Source organism: Papaver somniferum, chromosome 3, assembly GCF_003573695.1.
Source record: "Papaver somniferum cultivar HN1 chromosome 3, ASM357369v1, whole genome shotgun sequence".
In the NCBI taxonomy this organism is placed as follows: Eukaryota; Viridiplantae; Streptophyta; class Magnoliopsida; order Ranunculales; family Papaveraceae; genus Papaver; species Papaver somniferum.
The window spans coordinates 126,282,003-126,294,833 of NC_039360.1; the positions used below are offsets into that span (position 1 = coordinate 126,282,003).

The 12,831-nt window shown below is 36.0% G+C and overlaps 1 protein-coding gene and 1 pseudogene across 5 annotated transcripts; both read left to right on the top strand.

The window, feature by feature from the left end:
* The first annotated feature begins 4,684 nt into the window (after nt 1-4,684).
* Nucleotides 4,685-4,784, top strand: LOC113362358 (annotated as a pseudogene).
* Nucleotides 4,785-8,958: 4,174 nt separating this feature from the next.
* Nucleotides 8,959-9,775, top strand: LOC113361608. 5 transcript variants are annotated; one of them, XR_003365218.1, is made up of 3 exons: nt 8,959-9,088; nt 9,235-9,268; nt 9,443-9,775. XR_003365218.1 is itself a non-coding variant. In XM_026604798.1 (3 exons), the coding sequence occupies exons 1-3, from the start codon at nt 9,092-9,094 to the stop codon at nt 9,723-9,725; spliced, it is 327 nt and encodes a 108-aa protein (XP_026460583.1). In that variant the 5' UTR covers nt 8,972-9,091; the 3' UTR covers nt 9,726-9,775. The 5 variants fall into 5 exon arrangements, 2 of the variants coding, with proteins under 2 accessions (XP_026460583.1, XP_026460582.1); XM_026604798.1 differs by having other exon boundaries at nt 8,972-9,101; XR_003365219.1 differs by having other exon boundaries at nt 8,984-9,083.
* The last annotated feature ends 3,056 nt before the right edge of the window (nt 9,776-12,831 follow it).

Sequence of the window (12,831 nt, forward strand, 5' to 3'; positions counted from 1 at the left end):
TAGGTGTTCATAGAGGAAACTAATAAAGCAGACAGTTCGCAACGTTTTATAGGCCTTACAAACTGACTGTTACAGAGAACTGTTGCAATAAGAACTGTTACAGGAAATGATAGAAGCGATATGTTGTAAAATAAAAGATTGTTCTAGTGGGTCTTATGTTCTTCGTGTTCTTCAGCAGCAGCATCAAAACCCAGTTTCATGCAACTTCGATTTCTCGGCTCTGTGGTGTTCTAAACTTCCACTAAATTTCTCTAAACTTCAATACACTTCTCTGAAACTCAACAAAACCTTTTATACACTTCTGAAACCTCAAAATCCCAATTAATTTCTTCTTTTCTTTCCGCGCAAGTCACGACAATAATCTCTCTGCCGACTTATTTACGCGTTTTTGAGTTGTCCAACTCCTCCCAAACTCTTCCTTAGATAGATAAGAATCTTTGGGAAACTTATCTATGATTTAGTCTCCCTAAAATTCCAAAAATAAACTCAATAGGGACCCGTAACTTCTTTCACCTCTGTTTCCTTCTCTCGGGTTATCTAGCCAATTCTGGTCCACTTAAACACCCAAATCCGCATTATATACCCATATCACATCGAGCCCATGAAAATCAACGATTGAATCTCCTTGAAACTGGTCCAAATCATCAACCCTAAATTTGCGGCTTAAACCAAAATTTTCCCGCCAAATTTGAAATTCAAATTTTAGAAGATGACCTCCCCATATCCTATACGGGTCTGCCAATAGTAGTTGCCCTGGAAATGGGATGCCCCTTATCCAACTGAGGGGTGCCTTTAGCAATTCTTCATGGGGTGCCTCCGACGTATTCCCGGGGTGCCTTTAACACATATTCTTGGTGCCTTTAGTAATTTTCTCCCGGAACCACTTTTCTAGCCAATTTCTCCGCACATGTTTATTTTTCCAAAAATACCTACAAAGACATAAAAATACAAAATTAAGTACAAAAATGGGTACTAAAAATATAGAAAATCAAGATCAAAATAGACACATAAATGTTTCTATCAAATACCCCCAAACTTATTATTTGATGGTCCCGAGCAAATCAAATCTACAAAATTAAAATCCTAACTCACTGTCGCAGGCATCACGATTGCACTTAGCGAGTGCAACAAGCCTTTAAACCCCTAGGTGGCCCTAATAGCTGAGTTATAGTCTCGGGAGGGTTTACTAGAGATATACCCACAAAAGCTTTACTCCAGACCAGCTATCTACACAAGACCTTGAAAGGCACTAAAGATTCTTCTTGGTTGGGATACTCTCATTTACTACAGGAGAAAGTACTCTGATGCGAAATTTCAATTGTTGTAGACGAGTTTGCACTCAAGCATACTAAAATTCATATATAAGTGACAGAACTCTACTCAGGTAGTCGCACTATGGACATCCGGAATCAAACAAATCACATGAATATATTAAGAAGATGGAAATAAAGATAGATGGTTGTGAATGGACGTCAATGCTAAGATGAATCCTATGACCTAATGGATTGAGATACTGGTCTTGACTAATATCAATATAGTTGGCATATACAAGGGAACCAGCGGTCGATTTTATTGAATAAATTATTCTGGTTGGTCTGATGGTCTGGTCTCAATTTCTTTTTCTTTTTTTAAAAAAAAGTAACCCAGTCACTCTATTTCAACCCAGCAGACATCAACATAAAAAAATTTCAAAAACAAAAACAGAAAGTAATAAGATGATTCTGAGATACGGTGAAACTACCATGTTATTTCTAACACCTGAGCTCTGTGCTTTTATGAATAGACTCTATTTAGATGTTTCCATCCATTCAGATTGGTTCATCAACTCCTACAACCAAGATACTTCCATCCACTTAGATTGGTTAGTGCTATCCTTAATAGGCATAAATTTCTAGGCTCTGGAGTTTAATAACGCAACTAAAAAGTTTCTCCCATACCCCCAAACTTAAATCTAACATTGTCCTCAATGTTCTAAAGATAAAATTAAAAGCATGAACAAGGAGAAACGGTTACCATTTGAAGCAAAAGAGTTACGGAAAGATATTACCGTGTTGCATCATGAGCATGGGTTACCTCCCAAGAAGTGCTAAGTTTAAAGTCTTCAGCCGGACATAAGTACCACAAAATGGATAATTACCTTTCAAATCATATATCAATAGTCGAAACAACTGTGGATCATCAAAACCAAATAGAACTGCCACATTTATGAGACAACTTCACCGGATTAAATAAATAAGCAAAACTAGCAAAACTTCTTGCAAGACAACTGGGTTTATCTGTTCTGCCCACTTGGGCTTCATATGAGTGTCTTGAAAAATAGATTCATCCAAACAATAGGTCTCTAATAGCTGGATTTCCTCTTGGAAAGTATCAGGAGGATCGGGTTGTGGAGTCTTAATAGAGTCAAGTAGTACCTCAGATGCACTAAGCTCGAGTCCCAAGTTAGGGACTTCTAACGGGGATACTTGACAATCACAAGAACCATCACTACCCCCAAACTTAGGATTTCATGTGTCTCCAGATAGACTAGTCACGATATTCCTAATTTCTAGACCATCAGGCTCCTGAAAAAGGGCAATTGCTTTCTCTAAGTTATAATCAGGTGGTTCATCCTCGTAATGCATTTGAGGCATACAAGTCGTGGGACTTATATGTTTCATATCCTCTATGGTCAACCCCAAACTTTCCTTATTATGTTGAAGTACGATCTATGGCCTACTCTCCTGATCAGAAGCTATAATTACAGGCAAAGTCTCAGATGGGCCTAAAAATGCATAATTAAGGTCCAACTTAGGAGGCTCTTCAGGCTCTTCAAAATAAGAGCTTAAGGTAGATTCGACAACTAGTAATGGTTCGAACCTATCTTTTCATCTATCAATATCTAACATAGGAATAGAATCCAACAGAGCATTCACTTGTTCAATGTTGCTATCATCGTCGAAATCCATGCTAAAATAGGCTGGACAACTCTCTAATGGATCTTCAGATATGATGTTTGGTAATAGCTCCTGAACTAAGGCTCCTATCATGTTCACCTCTTTAATGCATGTGTCATCTAGCTCAGAATGTAGCTTATTGACATTAAAAGTATTCAACTCAATAGTCATATTACCAAAAGATAGATTCATAATATCATTTCGACAGTTTATGGTCGCATCAGACGTAGCTAAAAATTGGCGACCTAAAATCACAGGTATCTGGTTCTCTGGGTCAAGGACATGGTGGGTATCTAAGACCACGAAATCCATAGGATAAAGAAAATTTTCAACCTCAATTAGAACATCCTCTATCACACTAGGAGGAATTTTAATAGACCTATCAGCTAACCGGAGTGTTATCTTGGTAGGCTTCAATTCTCCAAGTCCTAGTTGTAAGTACACATGGTACGGCGGTAGGTTCACACTAGCTCCTAAGTCAAGCAAATATTTATCTACCTGATGTTTTCCTATCGTGCAAGCAATGGTAGGGGCACCTGGGTCTTTATACTTAGGAGGTTTGGTGTTCTGAATGATCGAACTTACATGACTAGCTAAAAAGGCTTTTTTGGGGACATTAAGCTTGCGCTTTAGCGTACACATATCCTTAAGGAATTTGGAAAAATCCGGAAGTTGCCTAATTACTTCTAGTAACGGAAGGTTTATGGTAACTTTCTTAAAAACCTTCATTATGTCATTAAAGTTGGATTCATTATTTGTTGGTACTAATAGCTGGGGAAATTGGGGTCTAGACATAAAATAGGGCCTCTCAAGAACCGAATTGGCATCATCAGAAACTTTATCAGTCTCCCCAACTATGGATGGTCCTGAGGGGTGAACTACATTATTCTCACTAACAGGCATGGTTACCTTATTATATACAACTCTACCACTCCTAAGGGTACTAATAGCATTCAGTTGATGTGATGGTTTCGCACCTATTTCATGAACTCCTCTAGGTTAGGTTGTGTTTGACTAGGAAAGCTACCTTTTTCTCAAAGACTCATTTATCCGACCAACCTGGGTTTTTAACTCGGAAATAGCTTGACTATTTTCTTGTCGTATCCTGTTACTAGCTTGTAGACTCGTTCCACTGATAGCTGAAATTTTGCGGTTTGCTGAGTTAACAGAGCGAGAGATTCCTCTAGACTTAAGATTTTCTTGCCTGACTGATTATGGAACAGTGTTTGACCTTAAGGATTCTTAGTATAGCCAAAACCTGGGGGAGCATTAGAATTACTAAACCTACCTTGACTCTGGCTCTTAGACCATGAAAGGTTCGGATAGTTTCTCCAACCAGGGTTATAAATTCTGAATATGGGTCGAACTTCTGAGAGTTATCGAATCTAGTATTATTATAAAGAGAATTGGCTTGCTCTTCCATATTATGGCATTCTCAAAAAGGCTCCACTCGACTACTAGTGTGACCCAATTCTAAAGATTCTAACCTTTTAGCTATCGCTGCAATTTTGGCATCTGATTCATAGCCTCCTTCTACCCTATTAACATTTCCTCTACCTAGAAGAATTGTTTTCTGGGGCTCCCTACTATTTTAACATTGTTGGGTCTTTTCGGCGATGTCATTCAAAAATGTCATCGCTGCATCAACTGTTTGGTTTTCAAACCCACCTGTACACAAAGATTTTACCATGGTTGTTGTCGGATAATATAAACCCTCATAAATGATCTGAACAAGCCTAACCTTTTCTAAACCATGATGGGGACATTGTGTTAACAAGTCATTGAACAGTTCCAAATACTTATACAAGGGTTCTCCCTCTTGCTGAGTAAAAGTGCAGATTTGCGTCCTAATAGACGATGTTTTATGCCTAGGGAAAACCTTGTTGAAAAAGGCAGATGTAAGTTTTTCATATGTTTCGATTAACCCGGAAGTCAAACTATATAGCCAAGATTTAGATTTATCTTTCAGGGAAAATGGGAATAACCTAAGTTTCAAAGCATCATCATCTAAGCCTCTAGTTTTTAGGGTACTACAAATTTCTTCAAAATCCCTAACATGGAAATAGGGGTTTTCATTTTCCTTCCCTAAAAAGATTGGGAGCATCTGTATGGTCCCAGGTTTAAGTTCATAATTTGCTTCGGTGTCCGCTAACCTGATACATGAGGGACGATTAGTCCTAGTCGGGTTCAACAAAGCTTTCAAAGTTGAAATTTCTGGCGTTATCAGAGTAATAGGGACTCTCTCCTTAGTAAAAGACGGACGTTCAAAACCGAACTCTCCGAAAATCGGACTTTCGAAATTAAGGTAATCGAGATTCTTAGAACTAATAAATCGACCTAAAGCGTCTCTTCGACGTTCAGGCATACAAAATAAATTTCCTAAATTAGAAGGCATTCTAAGCAATCACAAAACAAGGCTGACTCAACCAAATCAAACCTACTGATTTCTAGCAAATAAAAAGCATGATGGCTCCACTTAAATTGTTTCTAGATCAACTTTTAATCTTCCGAAGGCAACTAGGTATAGTTTTAGCAAACCTCTCTAGTTAGTTCTGAATTAAAGTAAGTAGAATAGAAGTAGGAGAATGTCATAGGAGTTTTAATACTCAAACCTCTTTGACAAAAACGTTTCCTTGGGTTACAAGGAGGCGCTTTCAACTTACAGTGATCATCCTGAACTTCGAGTTAGGCTAACAAAATACCCAATACAGTCTTTTTGAACGACTTTCCTACAAGCTCGTTACCTTATAGGTCTCGTTCTAGTCAAAATTTTAAGCTTGGGTTCGCGTTTGGTATCGTTTTCTTAAGGCGGGAAAGAAGAGAACGATGATGAGATCCGAACCCTTATCTTGTATGGACAGGCCTTGCCCTTTACTAAGAAATTAAAGTTCGTATTCATTCCTCAACATATATGCATACAAAGGAAGACAATAATCCGCTGACAGGGGATTCGCGAGTGTTTAGAATCTCACCTCCCGTTTCAGACGGGGATGTACCAGTTGTAGTCGACTCGGGCCACCGACTCCTGTGTCAGTGTATGAACCCAAGGTGCAGAGACAATATTGTAATTGTCGTCCTTCTCTGCAAATAGTTTATATTTAATACTACCCTTCTGTAGGGTTTAAAAATAATGTCCCAAAGTCCAAATGTCCAAAAAGTCAAAAAAGAAAAGAAAAAATACAAAAATAATAAATAAACCCTAATACAGTTTTCTAAAAATTCCTAAAATAATAAAAACCCTAAAAACGAATAAAAAATAAAATTGTCTTCTTTTCCGTTCTTTTCGCTTTGCCTCTAACTTTGATCCCAAGTCTTTAGTCAATCACAAATCGCAACCTCTTTGCTCCAATCTCTTTTTGATCCAAAACCTGTAATAAATAGAGAAATACCCAAAAACGTAAAATAGAACAAAAAATAAAATAAAACTAAAAACAAAAACAAAAACAAAACCTAAAATAAATCTAAAAACTAAACCTAAAAACAAGACCGCGTCGGCTGCACCAAAAATTGATGTGGTTTTTAACGTTGTAGAAAAAGTGGTAACAAAGCTTCGTTCAACTCGAACTTGTGAAGATTTGTTTTAGACTCAAATTAAAATATAAAACTTAAGATGAAGTTGTTATCAAGATTATAAAAAGCACTAAGACTCGGGATTCCACCATTGACCAATTAAGTGATTTAATCTAATCAATATTCATGCAATTCTTTGTGTTTAAAGTGATTCTAATCTATTGACTCTTGTAGATTTTTGAAGTAACAATTGTAAACTCAAGCATGAAACATAAAAAGTATTAAACTAAGCATCCTCCATCAAAACGAATCGCAATCATTCAATAAAAATCAATTTAACAATATTAGTTCCATGCAAATAATCATAAAAGAAATTGCAAGAATTAATGAAAATATAAATATACCAGTTTACATGGAACAGTGGCTTCCTCCGTACGCCTCAACTAAGGGGTTTATCCCCTCATATTATTCACGTGCTCAAAATAGGTGTTCATAGCTCAAAAGGGTGAAAAAAAGAGGAAACTAATAAAGCAGATAGTTCGCAACGTTTTATAGGCGTTACAAACTGACTGTTACAGAGAACTGTTGCAATAAGAACTGTTACAGGAAACGATAGAACCGATATTTTGTAAAATAAAAGAATGTTCTAATGGGTCTTATGTTCTTCGTGTTCTTCAGCGACAGCAGCAGAACCCGGTTTCCTGCAACTTCGATTTCTCGGCTCTATGGTGTTCTAAACTTCACCTAACTTTCTCTAAACTTCAATACCCTTCTATGGAACTCGACAACACCTTTTATACTCTTCAGAAACCTCAAAATCCCGATTAATTTTTCTTTTTTTCTTTCCGTGCAAGTCACGGCAATAATCTCTCTGCCGACTTATTTACGCGTTTCTGGGTTGTCCAACTCCTCCCAAACTCTTCCTTAGATAGATAAGAATCTTTGGGAAACTTATCTACTTACCTGAAATTCCAAAAATAAACTCAACAGGGGCCCGTAACTTTTTTCACCTCTGTTTCTTTCTCCCGGGTTATCTAGCCAATTGTGGTCCAATTAAACACCTAAATCCGCATTGTATACCCATATCACATTGAGCACATAAAAATCAATGATTGAATCTCCTTGAAACTGGTCCAAATCGTCAACCCTAAATCTGCAGCTTAAACCTAATTTTTCCCGCCAAATTTGAAATTCAAATTTTAGAAGATGACATCCCCCTATCCTATATGGGTCTGCGAATAGTAGTTGCTCTGGAAATGGGATGCCCCTTATCCAACTGAGGGGTGCCTTTAGCAATTCTTCTTGGGTGAAAATATAACTTTTCTGGGGTGCCTCCGACATATTTCCGGGGTGCCTTTAACACATATTTTTGGTGCCTTTATTAATTTTCTCCCGGAACCACTTTTCGAGCCAATTTCTCCGCACGTGTTTATTTTTCCGAAAATACCTACAAAGTCATAAAATACCAAAATAAGTACAAAAATGGGTACTAACAATATAGAAAATCGAGATAAAAATAGACACATAAATGCGTCTATTACGAACCTATTATCAAGTATCATACTTCGTTGTTGAATTGTCTCGATCTTGTATCCATTGTCAATCACACAAGTTATCTTGTCGTTGTATTTTCTCGATCTCATATCAATAAACGATCACACGAAGTGTGAACCGATTTGTTGTACTGTCTCGACTCTGTCCATAGACAATCACTTTCGGTAGCGGACTTATAAGTGGATAAATAAAAGATTGTGGTGTATTTGGATGTCCTCGTCTTTTCAGTTATAGAAACGAAATAGAATGAGAAAATAATGCAGCTTGGTTTATGCACTTTTTCTTTTGTATGTTTGCCTTCTTGACAGCCATTTATGATAAGATAGAGTTTGTGTTAAGACTGTTTGGTTTCATTCACTTTCTCTTTTTTTAATAAGCTATTGCCACCCTTTCATTGAATTTGTCTAATGCACCAGTGTAGTCTTCCCAGACATACACAAAATGAAATTATGAGTTTTTGATGACAGAGCATCACTTACTAGAAAGTTGTCAACCACTTGAAATTGCTCCTGATGCCACTGTATGAGGAATGGCTTAATTTTCCTAAATTTTATGTAAATTCTATTTATTGATTACGTTTTATCAGTGTAGTTGGACGTACTGATATTTTCCTTTTGTTAACTAAGTTTTACTCAGTTGGGTTTAAAATATAGTATCTTTGGTATGTTTCCAAATCCAAATCCAAATCCATATTCAAAGCCTTTTCCAGTAGCAAGTACAAGGTCGGTTAGAGAGTATCTCATAAAAGTATAACATAGTTTTTACGCCGGCTTGTCAAGCCTTGCACAACCCCCACTACTCAGGCAATTTTTGTATCTTTCGGTCGGTGTTTAAATTAGCAATGCCATAGCAATTCACAGATGATATAATGAGGGTTTGAAGAAAATTTGGAAAGAGATGCTTAAGATGGAATCATTTAATGTGGCTTATTTTATGATGCTACTTTTCAAGATAGATCAGTTGGTAGGGAATGCAATGAATGGAATCATTTAATGTGGCTTATTTTATGATGCTACTTTTCAAGATAGATCAGTTGGTAGGGAATGCAATGACTCTCAGGCTACTCATATCCATATGGAAAATGTAAAGTAATGTCTGAAAGTAATTCCCTTAAAGGTTCTTTCAGAGTTTTTATAGGTTTTATATTAGTTGCTTCCGAGCGGTTCTTTCTTTCCTTTCTCAATCTGTTTAAAATTTATTCCTAAACTAATTCTGTATTTTTCGTTATTTGCAGAGCATGGAGAAGAATCAAAACCCATCTGCCGAAGGTAACAACCTATCCCTGATGATATTACGCATTCCAAATTCTGTGAAAAGTGCCAAAAGAAACCCATCCTTTTAAATAATATATGAGGTTGGTCTAATTTGCTTGAAGAAATTAATTAAGAACAAATGAGACTGTAATTAACTGTGTATTTGTTATTTTAATTTATTCGGTACAGATACCAGTACCAATCCGGACCTGTCAAGGTTGAGTTGCGGCTTTCTAATTGTAGCGGCACAGATTCAGAATCTACAAACAAGCAGACAAATGGTGGAATGGAGGCATTAATTGTTGTCCAGTCTCCTAAATGCGTGTTTCAAGTTATCATCATGAGAAAAGAATTTTGTTCACCAATAAAGTTCAGTACTAAAGATTTTTCTTTTGGGTTTTTGTTCTGCTTTCCATTATTTTCAGTAATCTTGACTTGCTGTGAGTACTACAATTGCAGTTACAGTATGTAATAAAGCAGGAAATACATCGTTTTTAACTTTTTTTTAAGTATTTCTGTGTTACTCTGCCTGCAAGTATAAGTCTTACCAGAAAAAAGATGCAAATATTATTGGGAGTGATCAAGTTTGGTTTTAATATATTAGTTTCTTCTCTCAATTTTAGAATGACTCTTTATAAATTTTCTAATCTTTTGTTTTTCCAATTATTGAACTGTGGGATTGTTGAACAGACCTCCAAATGGAAAGATGTTGAAGTCGTTGCTTCCGGTTGTTCTTTGTCTCATAGTGCAAGCTGTGAAAGGAAATCTATTTTGAAGGATAAAAGGGCAAGCCGTGAAAATAATTGTGAACAATAAATAAATTTTATTATGTTTAAGAATAAAGCAATTTTGCTAATTAGAAAACTACGTCCAAAAAGGACAATTGCTCAGCGTATTTGCAGCAAAACCTTACGGTGACCACCTTCAAGAATCCCAAGAGGTAAACTCGATCATGAAAACTTAAAAATTTCCTTCACCAACTAATACCTTGATGTTACGGTCGATGTTATTGATCATGAAAGAATGGAGTTGCCACCACCAGATCCATTTTAGAAGCAACCTAAATTTGAAATTTTGAATTAATCTTCTAAGATTTTCTTAATTTTTTCATATATTAATCACTCATGAAACGTGTAACAAACAATATTCCATCAGCTCCATCCTGCAAGCACTGGCACATAGATAATACAGAGGTTCATGGATAAATACGTACGTTTTGAGTCTAATCCATTAACATTGTCTAATTTTTTACCATACACAGATGCTTGATAGAGTTGTGCGATTTTATCAAGATATAAGTTGTGATATCACATGAAATACCAAATAGGATTTTATTTTATTTATCAGTAATATCGAATAGGATTTATGATTTATGTGTCACGATATATCAAATATTTGGAGAGAACTTCACATACGTTTAAACTGTTGTTGGTGATTATCTATTCTAAATTTACTATGGATTTACAATAACAATTAGTTGATACAATCAAAGCCCGTCAGACTGTGATATAGCTCGTGCCGATAGGTATTATATATTCTAAAACTAGTTTTATGATGATTACTTAAATTCAAATCATCATAAAACTAGTTGCAGAATATATTATACCTAGGGATCTGATACCAATGTTAGAATTCGACTATGAAGACCCAAACACCATTTAAAAGATGTACAGGCCGTTTCCATAATCAGAAATCTAGACAGACTATTGTTTGTTGCTAAACATAGAGACTAACATCTCCCACTTTGGGTAGCAACAAGACCTTTTAAGTTTAAGAAAACTTTACAAAAAACAGACTTGGATTAGTGAGGTAGAAATCTGTAGGTGGCCAACCTTTTTTAGAAAATATAATCCTACAATGAGCAACCATTCATGTATAACCTTATCCTCAAGACCAACAATATGCTATAATTCGACTATGAAGACCCAAACACCATTTAAAAGATGCACATGCCATTTCCATAATCAGAAATCTAGACAGACTATTGTTCTTGAGTTAATCTTTAGACATACTTACATAAAAGACAATAACCTTTTAATCCTCACAAAGATCACTTTATTCCTTAAAAAAGACTTCCTTGTGATCTTAAAAAGATTTGCTAATACCTCTTTCAAGAGACTGCATCATTCTTATGACCTCAAAAGAGATCTGCCAACATATTTTAAGAGACTACCACACTCTTATGACCTCAAAAGAGATCTGCTAAAGTCTTTTAAAAGAATACCGCATTTCATTTTAATCTCAAAAGATATCTGCGAACTTTAGAATGCATCAACTAAGACATTACAACAAAAACAAATAGCAAGAGCAATCATACCAAAGTATGTCGATATGCAAACTGAGATATTTGATTATATACAATCAAAGTCATACATCTATGACATATCAACAACACCCATAGAAGTTACATGCTCTTTAAACGCCTTAGGGTTCAAACCTTTAGTCATAGGATCTCCAAACATATTTTCAGTCGTAACATAAGAAATATCAATTTCCCGATTCTTCATTTTGCGCTTTACCAAGTAATATTTAACATTTATATGTCTCACTCTTCCTGTCCCTTGATTGTCTTTAGCAAAGCTAATTGCAGATTGATTGTCACAGTAAAATTTTATAGGTCTAGATATAGAATCTATAACCAAAAGACCTTTCATAAAACTTCTCAGCTAAACTGCATGAGTTGTTGCTTCGTAGCAAGAAATGTATTTTGCCTCCATTGTGGATTGAGCTTCAACAGATTGCTTTACACTTCTCCACGAAACAACACCTTTAGCAAACAAAAATACATAACCAGATGTAGATTTCAGCTTATCCAAACCCATAAAGTCATAACCTGAGAAACATTCCACTTCCAATTCATTAGATCTTCTGTATACAAGCTGGAAATGTTTTGTTCTTTGGAAATAGCGAAGCACTTTCTTCACTTCTTTCCAGTGTAGTTCACCTGGATTTTTCTGGTATAGTCCCAAAACACCAACGAAAAAACTAATGTCTGGACGGGTGCAAATCATGGCATACATCAAGCTGCCAACAACTGATGCATACCTTTTAGAGTCTATTCGAATCCTTTCTAAGTCTGATTTAGGACACTGCAGGCGGTTGGTAATATCACCCTTTACAATAGGTGCTTCATCCGGAGCACAATTCTGCATCTCAAATCTCTGGAGTATCTTCTTTATGTAGGCTTCTTGAGACAAACCCAATAAACCTCTGTTTCTGTCCCGATGTATCCGAATACCAAGAACGTACGAAGCTTCTCCCAAATCTTTCATCTCGAAATTGGTTGAGAGAAAAAATTTAGTGTCATGCAACATATGAATGTTGTTGCTAGCAAGTAGAATATAATCAACATACAGAACTAGGATGATAAATTTGCTCCCACTAGTTTTCAGATATACTATCAACTTCATTTTCAACGAAACCGTAAGATGGCACTACTTGATCGAACTTCATATACCATTGCCTAAAAGCTTGTTTCAGCCCATATAGATATTTCTTCAAGCAACAGATTTTTCCCTCTTGATTTTTAGATGTTAAACCTTCCGGTGGTACCATATAGATCTTCTTATCTAGATCAC

Coding starts and splice junctions, on each gene's coding strand:
- LOC113361608 (XM_026604797.1), top strand. CDS start 9,092: ATGTCTGAAAGTAATTCCCTTAAAG. Junction 9,117..9,234: donor TGAAAGTAATTCCCTTAAAG/GTTCTTTCAGAG, acceptor CGTTATTTGCAG/AGCATGGAGAAGAATCAAAA. Junction 9,269..9,442: donor TCAAAACCCATCTGCCGAAG/GTAACAACCTAT, acceptor TATTCGGTACAG/ATACCAGTACCAATCCGGAC.